Source organism: Staurois parvus, unplaced genomic scaffold (assembly GCF_062004578.1).
Source record: "Staurois parvus isolate SC_StPar_1 unplaced genomic scaffold, SC_StPar_1.0 ptg000059l, whole genome shotgun sequence".
NCBI lineage: Eukaryota > Metazoa > Chordata > Amphibia > Anura > Ranidae > Staurois > Staurois parvus.
Window position 1 is genome coordinate 4,926,082 of NW_028317855.1, and position 23,222 is coordinate 4,949,303.

At 44.2% G+C, this 23,222-nt stretch overlaps 1 protein-coding gene across 2 annotated transcripts in view; it reads right to left on the reverse strand.

Moving 5' to 3' along the window:
- The window catches only part of FMN2 (formin 2), a 123,757-nt gene that overhangs the window by 24,113 nt on the left and 76,422 nt on the right, over positions 1-23,222 (reverse strand). The window contains exons 9-12 of one of the 2 annotated variants that reach the window (XR_016311501.1): positions 15,206-15,297; positions 10,389-10,518; positions 9,746-9,892; positions 2,171-2,243 (exon numbers count right to left, since the gene is read on the reverse strand). Coding sequence is in view for 1 of the 2 variants with exons in the window: in XM_089668581.1 (XP_089524707.1) it covers positions 9,746-9,892; positions 10,389-10,518; positions 15,206-15,297 (369 nt within the window). In the remaining variant the exon portion in view is untranslated. The remainder of the gene's footprint in view (positions 1-2,170; positions 2,244-9,745; positions 9,893-10,388; positions 10,519-15,205; positions 15,298-23,222) is intronic. The other variant, XM_089668581.1, reaches the window with a different exon arrangement.

The window sequence follows — 23,222 nt, forward strand, 5'->3', positions numbered from 1 at the left end:
CTAAGGCACCAACATGTCTTCCAACAGAGACAAACTGTACATTAAGTTCTTTAATCAAGGCTGACAGTTCAGTGAGGCATAGCCTTGAAAAAGTTAGATTGTACCCCACAGAAATGTTAAACCTGAATAAAGAATTTTGATGTACAGTTCATCTCTATTGCAAGATAGGGATCAACTAGAGATCTCCTATCTCGCCAATTGTTAAAACAGAGCTCCACCCTAACTTGTTTCTGATCCATCTGCTTCTGCCTCTTTTTGCTTGGTGGTAAACTGTGTCGCCCTTTAATGTTTATCTCCTTTCTCTTTCACTGCTTGTATACTGTATATATATTCTTTGAAGGGAATTTTGGCAAGCATAGACAAGTCGTTGACTGCTGCTGTGTTCTATGTGGTGCATACAACTTCTGTAGAGCTAGTTTCATCTGAATGAGAAAGAGCTAGCTACAGAACCTCCTTGTGCACACTGAATCATGGGACTCAGGGATTGCTGCGCAAAAGCTGGCACACTAGTGTTCTATGCTATGCAGTGATATCTACTTTTCGACAAATGTGACGCACAGCATCTGCTTTACAATCTTTACTGTTCACATTTAGGAAAAGCTGTGTATATTATCTTAGGGAGGTATATTGTCTGAAAATATTCAATCATTATTATGTAGGCTTTACTGTAGTGATGTTCTGACCCTACCTGACACCCTCCATCAACCAGTGCACAGCGGAATGAAAAAGAGGCATGTATGGTCCTGTGAAAACCTCAATATGCAAGGGGAAGTATACAAATACAGGCTGAAGTTGTGTTTTGGGCCGGAAGATTTGAGTTAAGTAAAATACATTTTTAGAACAAACGTGCTATTTTTTGATGTTATTGTCTTGCAAAAAATATATTTTATGCAATCCATAGACAAAAAAAAATATAAAATCATAAAAACACTATTTTCTACTTTGATGTATTGCTTACAAGTCCTGTAAATTACAATTCTGTTATCAGACATATATATCTTGATGGTGTATCTTCCTGAATTTCAACTTTAAAATGGTTCTAAAGGCAAGACATTGTTTACCTTAATGCATTTCCTGCATTAAGATAAAAAATGTCCCAGTAGTTGTATTCCTCTCTGCCCCCACTGCCATAAACACTCACTTAAGTCCTATCTCGATCCAGTGCTGTGCTCTTCTGTAGCCTTTATCTTCCATCTCACTGTTCTCACAGGAAAGAGAGGCAGCAGTGGAAGCCATTGGATCCTGCTGCTATCAATCAAATCCTGTGAGGATGGAACAGGGGTTGGGACCAAGGTAAGCTTTGTGTGTCTGTAAACATACATAGCCCAGGGGCGCACCTGCAGGAGTGCCCAAATAACAGCTGGCTATGGGAGCACTCTGAGAAGAGGAGGAGCAAACAGCGCTGATTGGGAAACCCAGAAGAAGGGGCCACTCTTTGCAATACCATTGCACAGAACAGGTAGGTATAAACCTCTTTTATTTCAGAAAAAATGCGTTTTTAACCACTTTATATACCCTTTTTATTTAAAATGTAATGGGGTTGATTTACTAAAACTGGAGAGTGTAAAATCTGGTGCAACTCTGCATAGAAACCAATCAGCTTCCAGGATTTTGTCAAAGCTTAATTGAACAAGCTGCAGTTAGAAGCTGATTGTCTACCATGCAGAGCTGCACCAGATTTTGCACTCTCCAGTTTTAGTAAATCAACCCCATTATAAATCACTAATCATTTCACATGCCTTTACTACCAATTTAACAATTGTTAACACATATCTTTTACCTATTTTTCAAATGCCACAAAATATGTTAACATTTGTCATTTTGGAACTTTCAATTTACAAGTACTAAAATACTCTTATGTACAGTATACAATGCTTGCAGATTCTTAATTCTAGCTTATATTTTTTTAAAAGCAAATAACATGAAATAACTTCTCCAAATCGAAAGTACCCAATTTGGGACCATGGTATTATAATCTATCATAATTCAACCAAACTAAAAGATTATTAAACCACTGATATCTGAAGAAAAAAAAGACAGATCACTATAATAGGCAGAGTCTGTCCTTGAACATGAACGTAAGCACTAGTGTTTGAATTACAAATAATCAAAGAGATCAACAGTAAATTGAATCTTTGCAATTCAGTAAAGGATGGGAAAGCCCTATTACCAGAATATTAGATCACAGCTGCCCGATCTTCCAACACATCAAGTACACACACATGTAAATCGTAGAAACAAACCTGAAAAATAAGTAAAGCAAAACATTACTATGTGCTGAAAAGGAAATGACACAGCAAGCACTGCAATATATAATGAATCTCCTCATGTTTAAAAACTCTTGGTGTTAGTATGCTCATCCTCCTGATCTTATAATCTTCCCTTTAGATGAGAAGTGTGGGCACTACTGTAGCTAAATTTAGCAATCACTTTATTAAAGTGGATTTTAAACTGATTTACTGTATGACCCATTTTAGAAAAGGAAAGGGTATAAAGAGTTTATACTGTTCACTGAATTCCAGAATTAGGTTTAGAAATCTTTTTGATCTGTACAAATCATATAAAAAGGCACGAGTGAACAGAAATCACCGTGAGTATGGAACCATTTTATTACTTGTAATCCTGTCTTCAGTTCATTTCACAGCATATTTAGTGTGTATCTATTCACCCTAAATAAAGGCATTACTTTATGATTAATATTTCTGTTGATATATCAGAAACGTTTTATACCATTCAAGCACCATGCATTAGGCTATAAGATTGCCTATAAACCTAAGCAGGTAAGACTGCGGTAAAGTGAATGGAGCATTGTTGTCTAATGATCAATGCCAAAAATGTAATCTCTATAAAATGAATTAAAAAATACAATAAAAAGGTATTATGCATCATAATACCATACTTTTCTCTTTTTTTAAATTATTTTTCAAGTTAACAGTCATTAATCACCCCAAGCGACCAAGATACAATTGTAGGAAATAAATGGTTTAGGGCAGCGCTCGAAACGTCCACTCGCCCGCTCCCATTAGGCGAGTGGAAATAAGTTAAGGGCGAGTGTGGAGCTGCATCGGAGGGGGGTGCGGGCGCCGCTTGCAGGCGGGGTTGAATGGGAGTCGATTCCCCTCCCAGTCTCCACCCCTGTTATTCTCTTAGCAAAGAATGAGTAATGTGGAGCCACATCATGGGGGCAGACGCGGCCAGCAGGCGGGGTTGAATAGAGAACTGATTCCCCTTCCAGTTTCTGCCCCCTGTCATTCTCTGGTTTGGCATACAGAAGGAGCGGGTGAAGAACTAGATGAGGCAGGGGTGGGCAGGGAGGGGAGGGAGCTGCCAAAGTTTACTCTTCCTATTAACTAGCTGGTGATTGGTTGATCACCAGCTTGTTAATAGAAAAAGTTTGTTAATAGAAAAAGTTTATTTTTATTAGCTCCTGCTGCCCTGTCCAGTGCTGTGCTTATCCTAAATAAGTGAGTCATTCATTGGATTTAAATTTTTTAATGTTATATTTATAGCATTAAAATATTTAATTAACAAGGCAGTAGTGATTTGTACAGTGCCTACTGTAGCCAATCATATTTTATTTATCACTGTCAGATCAATGAAATATGATTGCTGGTATTGGTTATTTTTTTTTTCCTTATTCAGTGTAATTATTACACTGAATAAGATAAAAAAAATAAAAATAACCAATGAGGGTAGGGGAAGTGCTGTGGGGAGGTGTGTGAATGGGGGTAGGGGACATGGCTGGGTGGGGGGCTGTTTAGGCAGGGTAGAGGTTGGGTGGGGCAACTGATGGCGAGTAACTCTTAAGGCCTGGCTAGTAGCCCAGTACTTGAAATTTTGAGCCCTGGTTTGAGGTATAATATAATAGTTGGTACATGTCCTTGTTTCCTCTTTTTTGAAGTTACTCCTAAAACTGAAATAAGTGGCAGTCCCCTGACTTTGCTTAAGTGATTTAATTAAATTTTCAACAAAAGTAAATTACATTTGCTCTTGTGAATTTAGTTTAGAAATGTATGAATGCGAGAATGAAATGGCTGGAGAGTTTAGATGAAATGGTGTGACCATTGCAGCAGGTACTGTTAAGATAAGAAAATGATGTTCAATATTCTTTGGTAGCTGTATTACAGTTTTAGCCATAGACCAAGGAAATGTACCTGCCCAAGGACGTTTTTATTGATGTTCAATTTCATGCTTTTAAGTTTTGTATAGCCTCATAATCTAATCATAAGTGTGTTCTTACTGGCCATGAAACACAAATGTTTTATATACAACACATGTGTATGGTACAATATCGTATATTTCTGTTTTACCAGTTAAATTACTTTAGGGAAGTAATCATTTTGTTGCCTTTTTGTTATATTTAATGTTATTTTTTTATGAATTTTTAAATAACATTTTTGCTTAAATCTTACTCTACAATGATATGAAAGATTACTAACCCTTCATGTATTGTTTTTCACTTTGAGGGAATAATATAGAATGACATTGTTTGGGTGACAGCAGTCTTAATAAGCAAACAGATGTTTGACTCAAACCAAGCAGTCATATATTTTAGAGACAACATAATGTTCATGTTTCTTTTATTCTGTCTCTGGGATAAAATGTATTACAATCTGCCGTTTTATGAAAAATAAATTATCAGGCATATATCAGACCAGGAAGAATTTAATGCAAATTCATGTTCATGTCCTCTCCTTTCAGGAAACCACTATAAGGAGACAACACCTCAGTATTATTCACATCCCATAGTGGCACCATACTGATAATGGGTTTAAAACCGACTTGAAATTTTTTGCGGTAGACTAGCAAGAATCAAATTCTGGTCCTATTTAGTTTTATTAAATTGATGAGATCGCTTGAAGAATTAAATGCATTGCAAAGCAAATAGAAGATCCTTACTGTGTGCGTAGAAAAAAATAAGAAACCCATCAAGTTGCAGACACACCAAGACTTCTAAACACAAATACAGAATCAATATGACAACAGAAATATTTTTTTTTGTGGGGGGGGGGGGGGTCATACAGTGTAATGGATTAAGGGTGATTTCAAATAATACCATGCATAAAGGTATTCATCACACATCACACCTTAGCAGGGCATATCAAAAACCGATAAGTATAAAGAATGACTATGAGATTCATCATTTAGTGTAATGCTTGCTGGTTTGGTTTGGTTTGCTTCACTTTCATTTCAGCACATATAATGTTTTCTTATAAAGATATATTGACTTTCACTGAAAGAACAGAAAACGTTTTAAATCTGTCAGGTATGAACAGCCATGAAATCTTGTCTCTGAATAAAGTGCTTTCTGCTTTCCACTTAGGGTTGATTTACTAAAGGCAAATTGACTTTGGGCTTTTCAAGTGTAGTGGTGCTCATTTTCCCCACAGCTTAGTGAATGAGGTGAAGCTTCACTTTGTAAAAAATACCTAATCAGGTGAAAGGAAAATAAAGAAGCAGTATTTTTTTTGCCTTGCACGTGATTGGATGATGGAAATCAACAGTGCGTCACCATATTTTCCTTTAGTAAATCACCCCCATTGAGTTTCATTCAGCAACATGCTGATGTGTGTTTTTTTAAACCCAACTGCTGAATATGACTTGCAGGATGCGGAGTATTTCCATCTTTTCAATGAAAGTGGTACATGCCTTTAAGTATGCTGTTTCTGAATAAAAAAAAACAACAAATTTTGCATGCATTGCAATACAGTATTTAACATACAGAAATGTCTTAGAGATAACAATTAGGTTGGCGATGAAGATGTTTTGTCTATTTCATGTTATTTGCTTACAAATTCTGACCTTTTCCACTTTTCTTACAAATTACTATAAAGCATTCAAACCCCACAAAATTTTAATTATATAGAATTAGCCAGAGTGAAACATTTCTAAAATATACCAATGAAACATGCTTTCTATCTAGAACTAATATTTCTGGAGTCCAGTGACGTCAATGGTTGTGTTACCACTGGCCATCGTTGATCTTGCGACAGTATCATGGCCCAGTGGCACTGCTGCAAAAAAACATCACTTTTGTTTTCTGTATGAAACCATCCCCTCCCACATTGCCACTTTTCCATCTGTTCTTAAATTGTTCTCTCTCTATCCATATAAAGCCCTAATATAGTATGTGTCTGCCTCTCCTAATGGGTTACTGGGTCTACAAGACAAAGCACCTTGATTGATTTGCTTCCTTTGACAGAAATGACCTACAATAGTCAGATACATTAGAGAGTATGTGAACCCCAAATTATTTTTTCAGTTGGTGTCATGTCTTACTGTATACAGCATTTTAAACAAAATAATACCTGTGAGTCTGTTTCAAATAGAGATCCTGTTAGTAATAATACTAAGTTGCAGTCTGACAACACTAAGCCACTGCCGTACAGTTAGTAATTCTGCTGTCTGTAATATGTCAGTTGGCTGCTATTAGGTCTGGGGTTATGGGAGACATACAGAAAAAGGGAAAGCTTACCATCTAGTACAGTATAAGGGGGACATACAAAAGCTAGAAGGGCTTACAGTTTGTTACAGTATAAGGAAACATAGAAGGGGGAAGAGCTTACAATGCTCTACAGCAAACGGAAAAGATGCAGAAGGTGAAGAAGTTTACAATCTACTAAAGTATGAGAGGGAGATACAGAAGGTGGTGTAAAGGAAATTTGTAAATTCTGTATAAAATTGTATTGTAGCTGTACTGCTTTACCTATGTATTGTACACTGCGCTCATTGTGAACACGGCACTAATAATGTTTTCATTACGTTTCCATTCCTTCAAGTCCTGATTAGAAATTAGCCTGCCTATGCAACAGCCCTTGTTATCATAAAAGTACACTTATATTATTAATGTAATAACTACATAATTATGTGTATAAAAAACTTCAAAAAAACTGATTTGGAAAGATGCTGAGTGTATCTTTTTGTGTCTGTTCCCTATTGCAGTAGTTATTAATTTGAAACCACTAATCAATATGAGGATAGAAGTTGTCCATCTATAAATTTCAGTATTAATGTCCAGAACAGTGGAAGAGCTTGCAATCTATTAGGTAAAAGGGAGTGATATGGAAGCTGGAAGAGCTTAAAATCTCTTTGGGTATAAGGAAGTGACTCAGAAGATTGATGAATCTATTTGTATATAAGGGAGCAATTCAGAAGGTGGAAGAGTTTGCAAACTTTTACAGTATAATGGAGGATCAGGGCCGCCCACAGGGGAGTATCTCCGGTATTCCTGTCAGGGGCCCGAGCACACAGGGGGGCCCAGGCACACAGGGGGAACCAGACATGAGCAGGCAGGGAGGATGACTGGTGCAGCAGAGTGGGTAGAATACTGGAATGATGATCTGTGTGTATATCCTTCCAGCAGCTGAAAGCTGGCTCATCTTCCCCTTTACCTCCCACAACTTTCAGCTGCTGGAAGGATAAACACACAGAGCATCATTCCAGTATTCTCCCCACTCTGCTGCACCGATCATCCTCCCTGTCCTGCCCACCTCTGGTTCCCCCTGTGTGCCCGGGCCCCCATAGAGAACAGGACACAAGGAGTGGGGGGTGGCGGGAAGAGACCATGTAAGCCCACAGTACTGTATAAAAAATTGACAAGTTTATTAAAAGATCAATAATTTTGGATTGCTGTCATACATTCAGCTGGGTGGAAAAAGAAACCGCCACCTGGATCCTCTGTTCACAGCTGAAGTAGAGGAAGTCCTATGCTCAGACTCCTGGTCGGAGAAGAGGATACCAGCGGCTGTTTCTTCTTCCATCCAGCTGAGTGTATGACAGCAGTCCAAAGGCTATCCACTGGTCCGTTCCGCCTCCTGGAGTCTTGGTTTGGAGCCCCAGCACAGACATATATGCTGTGCTGCAGTGCTCTGCTTATGCCCTTGATTGTGAGTAGAACTATTGGAGTTTTAAAAAGGCTTTTTGACCTTTTTCATGTCCCTTTCACTGTCTGTCGATCAGACCCTCAATTGTCCTCTATTGGCAGCCGAATGTAAATGACCCCCTGTCCATTTGCACCTACCTGCATCCAATCCAATATGCTAAAAACAGATGGATGGGGGATCCGTTCTCCTTCCGTCTAGCAGATTGGATCAGATAGGATGACAGTCGAGTGTAAACGGACAGGCGGTCTGTTTACATCTGATTGCCCATAGAGGAGAGTGGGCTGTTTTTCAAGCTGACCGGATTGGTCCATCCATAGACTTCTATAGACCGGCACTCACCAGCAACTGATCCTGTAAGCCAAAAACAGACAGAGGATTCATTCCCCATCCGTGCAGTGGATCGAAACAGATGAAAATCGGGTGGAAACGGACAGGCGGTCCGTTTCCATTCGACTGTCCTATTGTAATCAGTGGGCAGTGTCTGTGTCCGCTCTGCAGCAGCAGAGTGGACAGAAACCTGTTATCCACCTGCTCAGCGGGTATCAGTGGACAGATACCCCTCTGAGCAGGCGGATCCGCTGGCATAGTCCACCCATGTGAAAGGAGCTTTATACAGCATTGTGGGCTGTACAATGTTAATAAAAATAAAAAAAATATGAACAAGGGCTAGATTTTAGAGGAGAACGCCTTTCCATTGTTAATCACAGCAGTGCTTTCTATGCATGTTTCAAAGCCCTTCATAGCAGCTAAGAGCAACAGGAGCAAGAGAAGAGGAAGGGGAAGGATACAATGTTGGTTTCAGTTGGATAATGTTTAATCTCTAGTATTCTGTATGGAGCTCATTGAAGCTGGATGGTGTTTGCAAGTAGATTCATTTCCTGTTACTTCCCCTAAAATTATGGAACAACATTATTATGCCAGGGTATACCCTCCCCTCATGCCAGGGTACTAGGTGTAATCCTAGACTTACATCTGGCCATTCAGCCCCAAATCCAATCCAAATCTTGTAGACTTCCCCTCGCAACATCTCCAAGATACGCCCATTCCTAACCTCTGTAACTACTAAGCAACTTATTCACGCCCCGGTTATCTCTCGCCTTGACTATTGTAACTCCCTCCTCATTGGCCTACCTCATCGCAGGCTATCCCCTCTTCAGTCTATCATGAATTCTGCTGCCAGACTCATCCACGTTACTCACCGTTCCATATCTGCCATCCCTCTCTGCCAATCCCTCCACTGGCTTCCTATTGCTCAAAATTAAAAACATTAACAATAACATATAAAGCCATTTATAACTCTGCCCCAAATTACATCACCAATCTTGTCTCCAAATATCACCCAAACCGTACTCTCCGCTCCTCGCACCTCCTGCTCTCTAGCTCCCTGGTCTCCTCCTCCCATGCTCGTCTCCAGGAATTCTCCAGAACCTCTCCATCTTCTGGAACTCTCTACCTCAATTTATCAGACTATCACCTACTCTGCTCACTTTTAGGCAATCTCTGAAAACCATTCTCTTCAGGGAAGCCTATCCGGCCCTCAGCTAATAATGGAATCTTCTATTCCTCCTACCAGTCCATCCCCCACAGTTATTACCTTTTGTACCACTAGCCCCTTCCTCTTAGATTGTAAGCTCCAATGAGCAGGGCCCTCCTAACCCTCTTGTATTGAACTGTATTGTTGCTGTATTGACTCCCATTATATTGTAAAGCGCTGGGCAAACTGTTGGCGCTATATAAATCCTGTATAATAATAATAATGCAAATACAAAAAGCAATCATACATATTCATCTGTTAACTTATTTGATTGTTTTGCATTTCTTTTAATGTTTCTAAGACCTGATTTTTGAAATTCCATACTTACGTTGCTTTTGACATCTTTCAGTTTTGGCAAAATATCTAGTGCAAATCCATCAGCTTGTCCTCTTGTCCTGTTTCCTCCATTCATGTAGTTACCAATTGCAAGAATCAATCCTAAAACACACAGAACTGCAGAATCGTCTTTTAAAATCTAAACATGGATAAAAAGAATAAATAAATAACTAAGGATTAATAAGTGGTTAAATATAATGTTTTTTAAAAACATTTTTACGTGTAAGGTTGCTTTAATTGATATCAAATGACAATCAAAGGGTCAATGCTTTGAATGAATGGTGTAACAATAATATTACCTTGTTACTCATCATGTTTCTGAACAGTGTTAACACACACTGTTCAGATGCTCCATATTTGACAGCAGCCACTGCTGTCTCAACAAGTCCTGACTGTTATTTTGACAGCCGAGAATTGAAGGAAAGAATGATGGGTGAGTGGCAACAACAGGGGGAGGGACAGGTCATGCTACATATGCTCAGTGTACTTTGATTACCGATAAGTAATTTTGGGCATACATAGCATGCCTAAAGACCAAGATTAGTAAATAGCCCAAACAGTGTGTGGCAGCAGTGTTGCTCATAAAATTAAAAGTTACATCAGCTTTACAGATAATGTTCTAATTAGTAACTAACCTTACAAACTTTCTGTAACAATTCAAGTTTTCGATGAATGACACTAATGTTTTCTGATATTGTTGACTGCAACAAAATGCAAAAAACCCGTTCTGAAAAATTTGGTATAGTTGTCAGTTCATAGAGGAACCTGCAGGAAGTAAAAGCAACAATGTTAAATATGGTGAAATACATCAGCAATACTTTGAAAGACCAACATCATTTGCATACATCATAGAAGCATATTATGATAGTAAAGAATTAGACAGGAAAAAAAATAATGTCCCTTTCTTTCTGACTCACTGATGTTAAATAAGTGTCTTTAATTCATAACTAGGCAATCTTTAAAGTAGTTGTAAAAGGCTAAAGGTTTTTCACCTTAATACATTTTCTGCATTAAGGTGAAAAAACTTTTCAGGTGCAGCTCCCCCCTAAATATTTTCTCAAGCCCCATCTCAATCTAGCGCCTGAAAGCAGCAGTGCTTCTCACTCTCTCCCTCCTCACTGGAGTCAGTGAGAGCAGTAGGAACCATTGGCTCCTGCTGCTGTCAATCAAATCCAGTGATAAAGGAGGGGGAAGAAGGGGCTGATCCACACTGTATGTGTCAATAGCCACACACAGTGAGACTCAGGATCAAGCCCTCATGACAACCCCCCTCGCAAGCAGCTTGCTTAGGGGGGAGGGGGGTACCTGGAAGGCGGTAGGAGCCGGGAGCACTGGTGGGGGACCCCAGAAGAGGAGAATCAGGGCTATTTTGTGTAAAACCATTGCACAGAGCAGGTAAGCATAACATGATTGTTCCAAAAAAAAATAAATCCTTTAAAATCACTTCCATTTCCAATTTGCTAAATTGTTAACCACTGTGCCTCTGTAAATATATCTATATGCTGTGAATTATTGGGGTTTATTAACAAGTGGTACTAAGAGTATAACAGTAATTGTAGCCAATATCTGATGCATAAAACAGAAATCCAGCCAAAGAAAACAAATAAATGAATAACCCATTACAAGATAAAGTAAGAAAGCCATATTTTGTTGCAATATTCATCTTCAACCCAGATATGCCCTGCTTTTCTGCCACTATGTGTCTCTAATCTGATGACCAGCTGTCAGATGTCTGTGAACCCGTGTAGGTCACAAACTCAGAGGTCCCCAGGGTGCGGAGTCTAAGCCCCAGCCTGCTTCTTCACCATTGCCCCTGATGGTGGGGATGGACTTGCAGCAAAGATGGAACTAAGTCATGGCCCCCAGGTATGCCCAACTGAGGATGCGGAGATCACTCATGTGTGCAGAGTACAAACGGTAGGAGACAACAGGAAATCCAGGAAACAAGCTGAGGTCAGGGCGAGCAGCAGGCAAGCACAGAAAGTAGACAAAGCCAAGCTCGGTACATGGGAAGTCAGACACTGAATACACAAATAGCTGGGAGCTCAGAGAACAGGGAAATTGCTCAGGCAATGTGGGCTACACTGAGCATGTTTTATATAGGCAAGCCAACTGGGAGGCAGGCCAGGAAGTGATGAAAGGGAAATTAAATGTAAACACATAAAATAGCAGGTGACGCCCATAGTTGAGCATAGACGCCAAACAACACATGTGAAAGGAATATGGGTCTCGGAGAAGCAATGTAGAAAGGAGGTAAGAATACAAATACACAGGCAGGAAAACTGCAGGCTAAATTATGATACCAGTATCATTCAACCATTTTCCTCGTAGCTCAGGTCATGCTAGACCCTCCTTAGCCTGTGTGTCAGGGACCCCGGGCTTCGCCGTGGTACGCGAATCTGCGCATGCGCGGATCGCCCAGGCACATCAATATGTGGGCATTAGAACCTGGGCGTCCGCGGCGGCAATTGCGGCCACGCATGCGCACTCACGCACAAGGGCGCGCGCCTGGCACCAATGACGGTGCAGGGCACGCTATTTAAACTGGCCAGGCAATGTCCTCATTGCCGCAAGGTCTAGTTCCTGTTCCTGCAGTGCTTTTCTTGTTGCCGACCATGCCTGTTCTGATCCATGCTGACCTTCTCCTGCTCTGATCTCCGGCTCGTCCCTGACCATTCCTCTGCCTGTCGTTACTGTTATTTGGACCCTGTGTTACTGAACCCGGTGTGTGACCTGACTACTCTTTGTCTGCTGCTTGGTACCGCACCTGTCCCCACTGTTACCGACCCGGCTAGTCTGACCACGCTCACTCCTGGCGGTCATCCATCCTGCTCGGACCTGGACCTGTCAACCCCTTCACAGCACGCTCATCCCTAGCAGATACCCTCAGCGGGACCCCTCTACCATAGTTGGGTGCACCCAGGGGTCGCGACCTGGTTTCAGTCTTGCACCAAGTCCATCCCCACCATCAGGGGCCCTGGTGAAAAGGCAGACTGAGACTCCGCGTCCTGGGGAATCCCGTTCTGTGGACCACTAGAGATCCCGTTGGGCGGAGCCTGACACTGTGACTGGATAGTGAAAGGAGAAGCAGCACAGTGATGAACTAATCTATCTGGCACTCTGCTTTCCCTTATTCTCAGCATACTTTTGGTCAGCATATAAACTAATTGGCTCATTGTACTGCGCCTTTTTTTCACATTCCTCCCCGCTATACAAGGACTGCACAACACTGATACCATGTCAATCATGTATTATATCTACCTATAATTCAGCTTTCAAATCTAGGCAAATCTTAACAATGTACGTCTATGTACTATGTAATCACTAAGGGGTTCTTAGATCACTAGATTTCTGGCAAAAGAAATTGGGATGGACTTAAACGTTACAGCAAGGTCTAGATGGAAACAAGTACTGAATACAGTGCATCCAGAAAGTTTTCACAGTGCTTAACTTTTGCCACATTTTGTTATGTTACAGCCTTATTCCAAAATGGATTAAATTCATTTTTTTCCTCAACATTCTACAAACAATACCCCATATTGACAATGTGGAAGAAGTTTGTTTTGAAATCTTTGCAATTGATTAAAAATAAAAAACGAAAAACAAAACACATGTACATAAGTATTCACAGCCTTTGCTCAATACTTTGTTGAAGCACCTTTAGCACCAATTACAGCCTCAAGTCATTTTGAGTATGATGCTACAAGCTTGGCACACCTATTTTTGGGCAATTTCTCCCATTTTTCTTTGCAGTAACTCTCAAGCTCTATCAGGTTGGACGGGGAGCATCGGTGCACAGCCATTTTCAGATCTCTCCAGAGATGTTCAATCGGGTTCAAGTCTGGGCTCTAGCTGGGCCACTCCAGGACATTCACAGAGTTGGCCTGTAGCCACTCCTTTGTTATGTGGGCTGTGTGCTTAGGGTCGTTGTCCTGCTGAAAGATGAACCGTTGCCCAGTCTAGGGTCCAGAGCGCTCTGGAACAGGTTTTCATCAAGGATGTCTCAGTACATTGCTCCATTCATCTTTCCTTTGTTCCTGACTAGTCTCCCAGTTCCTGCCGCTTAAATACATCCCCACAGCATGATGCTGCCACCACCATGCTTTACTGTAGGGGTGGCATTGGCTAGGTGGTGAGCGGTACCTGGTTTCCTCCAGACATGACGCTTGGCATTCAGGCCAAAGAGTTCAATCTTTGTTTCATCAGACCAGAGAGTTTTGTTTCTCATGGTCTGAGAGTCCCTCAGGTACCTTTTGGCAAATTCCAGGCAGGCTGCCATTTGCCTTTTACTGAGAAGTGGCTTCCGTCTGGCCACTCTACCATACAGGCCTGATTGGTGGACTGCTGCAGAGATGGTTGTTCTTCTGGAGGGTTCTCCTTTCTCCACAGAGAAATGCTGGAGCTCTTTCAGAGTGACTAACGTCCTTCTCACTCGATCGCTCATTTTGGCCGGGTGGCCCGCTCTAGGAAGATTCCTTGTGGTTCCAAACTTCTTCCATTTATAGATGATGGAGGACACTGTGCTCATTGGGACCTTTAGTGCTGCAGAACTTTTTCTGTACCCTTCCCCAGATCTGTGCCTCGATACAATCCTGTCTCAGAGGTCTACGGACAATTCCTTGGACGTCATGGTTTGGTTTGTGCTCTGACATGCACTATTAACTGTGGGACCATATATAGACAGGTTTATGCCTTTTCTAGTCATGTCCAATCAACTGAATTTCCCTGCAATCAAGTTGTGGAAACATCTCAAGGATGATCAGTGGGAACAGGATGCACCAGAGCTCAATTCTGAGTGTCATGGCAAAGGCTGTAAATACTTATGTACATGTGGTTTATTTCATTTTTTATTTTTAATAAATTGCAAAGATTTCAAAACAAACTTCTTTCATGTTGTCATTGTGGGATATTGTTTGTAGAATGTTGATGAAAAAAATTAATTTTATCCATTCTGGAATAATTTTGTAACATAACAAAATGAGGCAAAAGTTAAGCACTGTGAATGCTTTCTGAATGCACTGTAGGTAGCTAAGCTCCCTGTGTGCATTCCATGGCTGAATTTCCAGTTCTGAAGTGTACATTTACAAACAATGCACTTAGGAAGATTTAAATGATTTTTCAAATATATTTCATATGCAGTGCACAGTACAAATACATATGTGATGAAGTGCTTAGGATTTCAGCCATTATTTTCACTTTTCCTTTGAATGACAGCTTTATTTTTCAAACAGAGAACAGACCCACACAGGCCAAATTTGATCTATTGCTTCTGGAGAGAAACAAAGATGCCATTCTTCACTGAGTCCTACTGTCTTCTTCACCCACAGCGCTACATACACATTGCCAAGTTATTCTCTGTGTAATATTATGTCAGAATAAATTAATATTTTTATCTACTTTGTAATGTTCTGTTTACTACCACATAGCAAAAAGAACTTAAACTGCTTCTTACTGCTCAGGTTTGTCCAGGGGTTTTGAATGTTCCTTATGTTTTGAAGATTTGATATGTTTTTCAATCTTCTCCTGTTCTTCTGATACAGCTCTCTGTTAATGCAAAAACAGTACATGACTGGAAAATAAGCTAAATCGAATTTATCTTGCTCATTTTTTATAAATCTTACATTCAGTACTTCATATGTAACTTGTTTTCAACAAAGAATTTCAATTCCTATGATTGTTATGGTACTAGTTCAGTAGCAACAACACATTGGAGTACTGTCCCAAATACCTTGTTCTTCGCACCAGCAGTTAAAGGCATGACAAATCTTCCTACTTGCACATTATGTTTTTGACCTGCATAAGACGTGCATTGATCATATACAGTTGTGGCCAAAATTATTCAACCCCCACTGAAATTGAGTGTTTTGGCCAGTTTGACATTGCTTTTGATCATTCAGTCATCTTGCTTACATTTACATTAAAGAGGCACTTGTAGGTCAGACAAATATAACATAACAGTTATAATGAAATAACCACAAATGTCTTTTCTGTGCTCACAGCATTATCAGTTTTATTCAACCCCCAAGTGACATTCAATCTTAGTACTTAGTACAGCATCCTTTTACAGTTATAACAGCTTTTAAACGTGAAGCATAGCTTGACACAAGTGTCTTGCAGCGATCTACGGGTATCTTCGCCCATTCTTCATGGGCAAAGGCCTCCAGTTCAGTCACATTCTTAGGCTTGCGCACTGCAACTGCTTTCTTTAAGTCCCACCAGAGGTTCTCAATCGGATTTAAGTCTGGTGACTGCGATGGCCACTCCAAAATGTTCCAGCCTTTCCTCTGCAACCATGCTCTAGTGGACTTGGAGGTATGCTTGGGATCATTGTCCTGTTGAAAGGTCCAACGTCTCCCAAGCCTCAGGTGTGTGACGGACTGCATCACGTTTCCATCCAATATCTCCTGGTACTGAAGAGAATTCATGGTACCTTGCACACGCTGAAGCTTCCCTGTACCTGCAGAAGCAAAACAGCCCCAAAGCATGATTGACCCTCCACCATGCTTCACAGTAGGCAAGGTGTTCTTTTCATCATAGGCCTTGTTCTTCCTCCTCCAAACATAGCGTTGATCCATGGGCCCAAACAGTTCTAATTTTGTTTCATCAGTCCACAGAACACTATCCCACAACTTTTGTGGTTTGTCCACATGGCTTTTGGCATACTGCAGTCGACTCTTCTTATTCTTTGGAGACAGCAAGGGGGTACGCCTGGGAGTTCTGGCACGGAGGCCTTCATTACGCAGTGTGCGTCTTATTGTCTGGGCTGAAACTTCTGTACCCACATCTGACAAATCTTTTCTCAGTTCCTCAGCAGTCACACGGGGACTTCTCTCCACTCTACGCTTCAGGTAGCGCACAGCAGTCGAAGTCAGCATCTTCTTTCTGCCACGACCAGGTAGCGTTTCAACAGTGCCCTTTGCCTTGAATTTGCGAATGATGCTTCCTAAGGTGTCTCTTGGTATGTTTAACATCTTTGCAATCTTCTTATAGCCATTGCCCTTCCTGTGAAGAGAAATCACCTCTTCTCTTGTCTTCCTGGACCATTCTCTTGCCTTCACCATGTTTGTAACCACACCAGTAAATGTCTAGAAGGAGCTGAGTATCACAGTCATTTTAAAGCTGCCTAATTGGTGCTTATTATGCTTGATTGCTGCTCGGTGACATCCACAGGTGTTTTCAATACCTGATGGAAAGCACCTGTATGAACCTCTGTTCTTCAGAGTGGTAGTCTTTAAGGGGTTGAATAATTGTGGCAATGAAGAAACCACATAAGAACCATTTACTACTGTATTACATAAACAATTGATGTCATTTTAGTTGCATTTGGGTAGTTACAACGTCCTTGTAGGATTTGATTCTGAATACAATTCCAAATGTACACTATAGTCCCTAAACCCCTTTACAGCATTGGGGGTTGAATAATTTTGGACACAACTGTAGTTTCATGTGGTCATTAGTTGCTCTGTGTGCACAGCCTATAGTATTGTAAATTTTCACATTCCAGTGTCAGAAGCTTTTGCTTGTGTTCAAATGTGAAGCAGGCGCATGACACTAATGAACATGAACATCTCCTACGCTCAAAAGTGGTAAGATGATGGAAATATTTCCGGTCCTTAAAAATATCCAGCATCAGCACAGGTCTTGTTGCCATCTAAAGGTTGGGGAAATCCAAAGGACTTACTGAGAGTCTCTGGCTCTGATGAAGAGGGGATCACCCCTTGAAACATGTCAACCATTTGAGGGTCTTCTTGTGCTTTGAGAACTGACCTGGTGATGTGATTGCTTTAGATAATGATATGCCTTTATCACTACAGTCGTTTGTGAGTATATACCTCCTTTGAACTTAATAAAGTTACCTCTCAGGTAATGCACTAGACTGGTGCACTGTCAAGGTCCTACCTTTTCCCAGAGGTTATGTTACTCCATGTGCTAGCATCCATCTTGGATTTCTGCTGAGCATGATGGGAATCTTTTATGCCTTCAGGTCTCTGAGGTCCATCCCCCAGAGGGGTGTGGCTGAGTACATATAAGCCTGGGATCTGCACATGCTCTTTGCACTTGTGTCTTGTGTCTTTGTCTTGCTACAGCTCTGTGTATACGCTCGTGACTCTTCTGGTATTCTGACTCGGCTTGTGACTAAGACCATTCTCTGTGTTTCCCTTTGATCTGACCTTCCGTTGCTGAACCCGGCCCGTGACCTGTGATTCTCTGTCTACTGTTCTGTACTGTTTTGTCCCGTTGTTATTGACCCGGCTTGTCTGACTACGCTATTGTCATTCTCACCAGCTACACGCCATTGGCGGTGGCCATTACCGCAGCTGGGGTGTCTCGGGGGCCGCGACCTGGTCCCTGGTTGCGTCAAGTCCATCCCCACCATCAGGGGCCCTGGTGAAGGGCAGCCTGGGACTTAGACTCCGCGCCCTGAGGGACTTCAGTCTGTTGGTGGTGGTTGTCGTCAGCCAGTGCGTTACCCTGCCACTAGGCCTACCTGTCCGTTCCACAGCCCTGCCCTGACATTACACAAGTGCCATGAATCCTGACGGTGCAGGTACGCCTTCACTTCCAATGTTGGTCGCCAGACTGGATCAACAGGATCTCCTGTTGGATCAGTTCGCTCAGGCGTTGCAAACTCTGCTGGCACGCACCGCGCACCTTACTCCTGGTGTTATTAGGCCGGTGGTCGCTCCCGCTGCTGTTCCGCTTGCTGTGCCTACCGCCGCGGCTGATGCGGCACCCGCGGTGTCCAGAGGTATGACCGGTTCAGCCCCTCTTCCACAGCGCTTTGGGGGTGAGCCGAGTCAGTGTCGTGGGTTCCTTAACCAGGTGGGGATTTACTTTGAATTAATCCCCTACGCTTTTCCGACTGAGAGGTCAAAGGTGGGTTTCCTCATTTCACTACTCTCAGACAAGGCCTTGGCCTGGGCGAATCCCTTATGGGAGAGGAATGACCCAGTGATTCACGAGTTTTCCGGTTTTGTCGATGCCTTCCGTAGGGTATTCGATGTACCGGCTCGCTCCGCCTCGGCTGCCAAGCTGCTCATGTCTATGCATCAGGGTTCACGGACCGTGGCCGAGTACGCCATAGAGTTTCGTACCCTGGCAGCAGAGGTGGGTTGGAACAATGAGGCTCTGGTGGCTGCGTTTTCTCAGGGTCTTTCTGATGCATTGAAGGACGAGATAGCAGCCAAGGAATTGCCTGTGGAGCTGGAAGCACTAATTTCCTTCCTGATCCTGATTGATACCAGGCTCAGGGAGAGGCCTTCACTCAAGGAACGCCTGCGGAGGCCTTCCAATCGACTGGCACCTGCGTTTTCTATCCCACCCATTCCTCCCTCTCCTCCCACGCCTCCTGGGGATAGATTGTCTGGTGGTGAGCCCATGCAGCTGGGGTTTGCTCGCCTTTCCGAGGGAGAGCGGGCCGCTCGGCGTCGGGAGGGTCGCTGCCTGTACTGTGGTCTTGGTGGGCACTTACGGCAGTCCTGTCCGGTCCGTCCGGGAAACGCTCGCACCTGAGATCCTGTCGGGGACAGATCTTGGGTGGAGTCTCCTCGTCCCCGGCGTTCCGCAGAGATAAGCCACTGATCACCGTTGTCCTCTCTTGGGCGGAGGGCTCGGTGACGGCCCAGGCGTTGGTAGATTCTGGGGCCGGCGGGTTGTTTATGGACAGCTCGTTTGCTGCCCAGCACTCCATTCCCCTGCAGGCTCGAGTTACCCCATTGGTTCTCGAGGCGATAGATGGCAGGCCCCTGCAACCACCGCAAGTTACCCACGAGACTATGCCAGTTGAAGTAGCTATTGGGGCTGTTCACAGGGAGTTGGCCTGTTTCCAGGTGATTTCTTCTCCGCACTATTCGGTGGTTTTGGGGTATCCCTGGCTCCAGATGCACAATCCAACCTTCAATTGGCAAACTGCCGAGATTCTCTCGTGGTCTCCACAGTGTGGGGCCGGGTGCATCCGTGGGCCGGTTAAGGTGTTGTGTGCCTCCTCAGACTCTGCGTTGCCCACTGATTATGGGGAGTACCAGGACGTGTTTGATAAGGTACGCGCTGGTGCCTTACCTGCTCATCGTCCTTACGACTGCGCCATATCCTTGCAACCCGGTGCCACTCCTCCGCGTGGCAGGGTGTATCCTCTCTCGGTTGCGGAGAATAAGGCCATGGAGGAGTACGTTGCGGATGCACTTTCCCGGGGGCACATTCGTAAGTCTACTTCCCCAGCAGGAGCGGGCTTTTTCTTTGTAAAGAAGAAGGGTGGTGAATTGAGGCCTTGCATCGATTATAGGGGTCTCAATCGAATCACCACTAAGAATGCATACCCGATTCCCTTGATTACTGAGTTGTTCGACCGCCTTAAGGGGGCAACAGTCTTTACCAAACTTGACCTTAGGGCGGCGTACAACCTCGTACGGATCAAACAGGGGGATGAGTGGAAGACCGCGTTTAACACCAGAACCGGGCACTACGAATACCTGGTGATGCCCTTCGGGTTGTGTAACGCGCCCGCAGTGTTTCAGGAATTCATAAATGATGTCCTTCGTGACTTGTTGCAGCAGTGCGTGGTAGTTTACTTGGATGACATCCTGGTTTACTCTGCCTCCATGGAGTCCCATATCCAGGATGTCAAGCAGGTGCTGCAACGATTACGTGAGAACGAACTTTTTTGTAAACTTGAGAAGTGCGAATTCCATCGATCCCAAGTTGCCTTTTTAGGCTACATCATTTCTGCGGAGGGATTCTCCATGGACCCTCAGAAGGTTTCGGCAGTTCTGCAGTGGCCTCGTCCCAATGGTCTTCGGCCCATTCAGCGCTTTTTGGGTTTTGCCAACTACTATCGGAAGTTCATCAGGAACTTCTCCACGCTGGCAAAACCTCTCTCAGACCTAACCAAGAAGGGCAGCAATCCTCACGAGTGGCCATCCGAGGCCATCGTAGCTTTTGAGGCTCTGAAATCCGCCTTCACTTCGGCTCCGATACTGTCTCATCCCAATCCTGGATTGCCCTTCGTCCTTGAGGTTGATGCATCCGAGACGGGAGTAGGCGCTCTCCTGTCTCAACGTCGGTCGCCCGATGGACCCCTACTTCCCTGTGGGTTCTACTCCAGGAAGCTTTCCTCTGCAGAGTGCAACTACCAGATTGGAGATAGGGAGTTGTTGGCAATCATTCTGGCTCTCAAGGAATGGAGGCACCTGCTCGAGGGCTCCGCAGTTCCGGTCCTCATTCTTACCGATCATAAGAACCTGACTTACCTTTCGGAGGCCAAAAGATTGACACCCCGTCAGGCCAGATGGGCCTTGTTCTTGTCGCGGTTCAACTATGTGGTCTCCTATTTGCCTGGTTCCAAGAATGTCAGGGCTGATGCATTATCGCGGCAATACTCTGAGTTGTCCAGGGAGGACTCTGAGCCAACCTCGGTCATACCTCCAGATCATATCCTGGCTGCCATTCGTACCAGTCTGACTTCTCCCCTTGGGGAGCAGATTTTGGCGGCTCAAACTGACGCTCCTCCCGAGAGACCGGAGGGTAGATGTTTTGTACCCGAGGGGTTGCGCACCCGTCTGCTGCGTACCTACCATAACTCCAAAACTGCCGGGCATCCGGGGAGAAACCAGTTGTCTTGGGTCGTCTCTCGGTTGTTCTGGTGGCCAACTCTCCGTGCCGACATCGCCTCTTATGTAGCGGCATGTTCGATCTGTGCCCAGAATAAATCTCCACGGCATCTTCCAATGGGTCTTCTGCAACCCATTCCCAATGGGGAGCGTCCTTGGTCACACCTGGGCATGGACTTTATTGTAGACCTCCCTGTGTCTCGGGGCCATACGGTCATCCTCATGGTCGTCGATCGTTTTTCCAAAATGTGCCATTGTATTCCACTCAGGAAATTACCAACAGCGCAAGAACTGGCCACGGTCTTTTCCAGGGAGATTTTTCGCCTGCATGGGTTGCCCAAGGTGATTGTCTCGGACCGCGGGAGTCAGTTCGTGTCCAGATTCTGGCGCGCCTTCTGCTCCCAGTTGGTCATTAGTCTCTCCTTTTCTTCAGCCTACCACCCGCAGTCCAATGGGGCTGCGGAGCGTTCCAATCAGGCCTTAGAACAATTCCTTCGGTGTTATATCTCGGACCATCAGGACGATTGGGTCGATCTCCTGCCTTGGGCAGAGTTTGCCAGGAACTCAGCGGTCAACTCCTCCTCCGGGATGTCCCCCTTCATGGCCAACTATGGGTACCAACCCGCGGTATTACCTGAGAGGTTCTCACCACAGGACATTCCGGCTGTGGAGAACCATCTTGCTGCCCTACGTTCTTCATGGGGGCAGATCCAGAGGGCTTTGAGGGACTCGGCTCAGCGTCAGAAGTTCCAGGCTGATCGCAGACGGTTGCCCGCTCCTTCTTACCAGGTCGGCGATCGGGTGTGGTTGTCTACTCGTAACCTCAATCTTCGGGTGCCCACACCCAAACTAGCTCCCCGTTTTGTCGGTCCTTTTCGCATTCTCCGCAAGGTGAATCCGGTGGCCTATGCCCTTGCCCTTCCACCTGGGATGCGGATCTCCAATATCTTTCATGTATCACTGTTGAAACCTCTGATCTGCAATCGCTTTACTACCTCTCTGCCTCGGCCCCGTCCCATTCGGGTTGACGGTCATGAGGAGTATGAGGTGAGCCGGATCCTGGACTCTCGATTGGTGCGCGGCCGATTACAGTTCCTGGTTCATTGGCGTGGTTATGGTCCCGAGGAGCGTTCCTGGGTTCCTTCCGAGGATGTCCATGCTCCTGCCCTCCTCCGCGCGTTTCATACCCGCTTTCCTCAGAAACCTTTTGTTGAGCCGCGGAGGGGGAGGGGCCCTTGAGGAGGAGGTACTGTCAAGGTCCTACCTTTTCCCAGAGGTTATGTTACTCCATGTGCTAGCATCCATCTTGGATTTCTGCTGAGCATGATGGGAATCTTTTATGCCTTCAGGTCTCTGAGGTCCATCCCCCAGAGGGGTGTGGCTGAGTACATATAAGCCTGGGATCTGCACATGCTCTTTGCACTTGTGTCTTGTGTCTTTGTCTTGCTACAGCTCTGTGTATACGCTCGTGACTCTTCTGGTATTCTGACTCGGCTTGTGACTAAGACCATTCTCTGTGTTTCCCTTTGATCTGACCTTCCGTTGCTGAACCCGGCCCGTGACCTGTGATTCTCTGTCTACTGTTCTGTACTGTTTTGTCCCGTTGTTATTGACCCGGCTTGTCTGACTACGCTATTGTCATTCTCACCAGCTACACGCCATTGGCGGTGGCCATTACCGCAGCTGGGGTGTCTCGGGGGCCGCGACCTGGTCCCTGGTTGCGTCAAGTCCATCCCCACCATCAGGGGCCCTGGTGAAGGGCAGCCTGGGACTTAGACTCCGCGCCCTGAGGGACTTCAGTCTGTTGGTGGTGGTTGTCGTCAGCCAGTGCGTTACCCTGCCACTAGGCCTACCTGTCCGTTC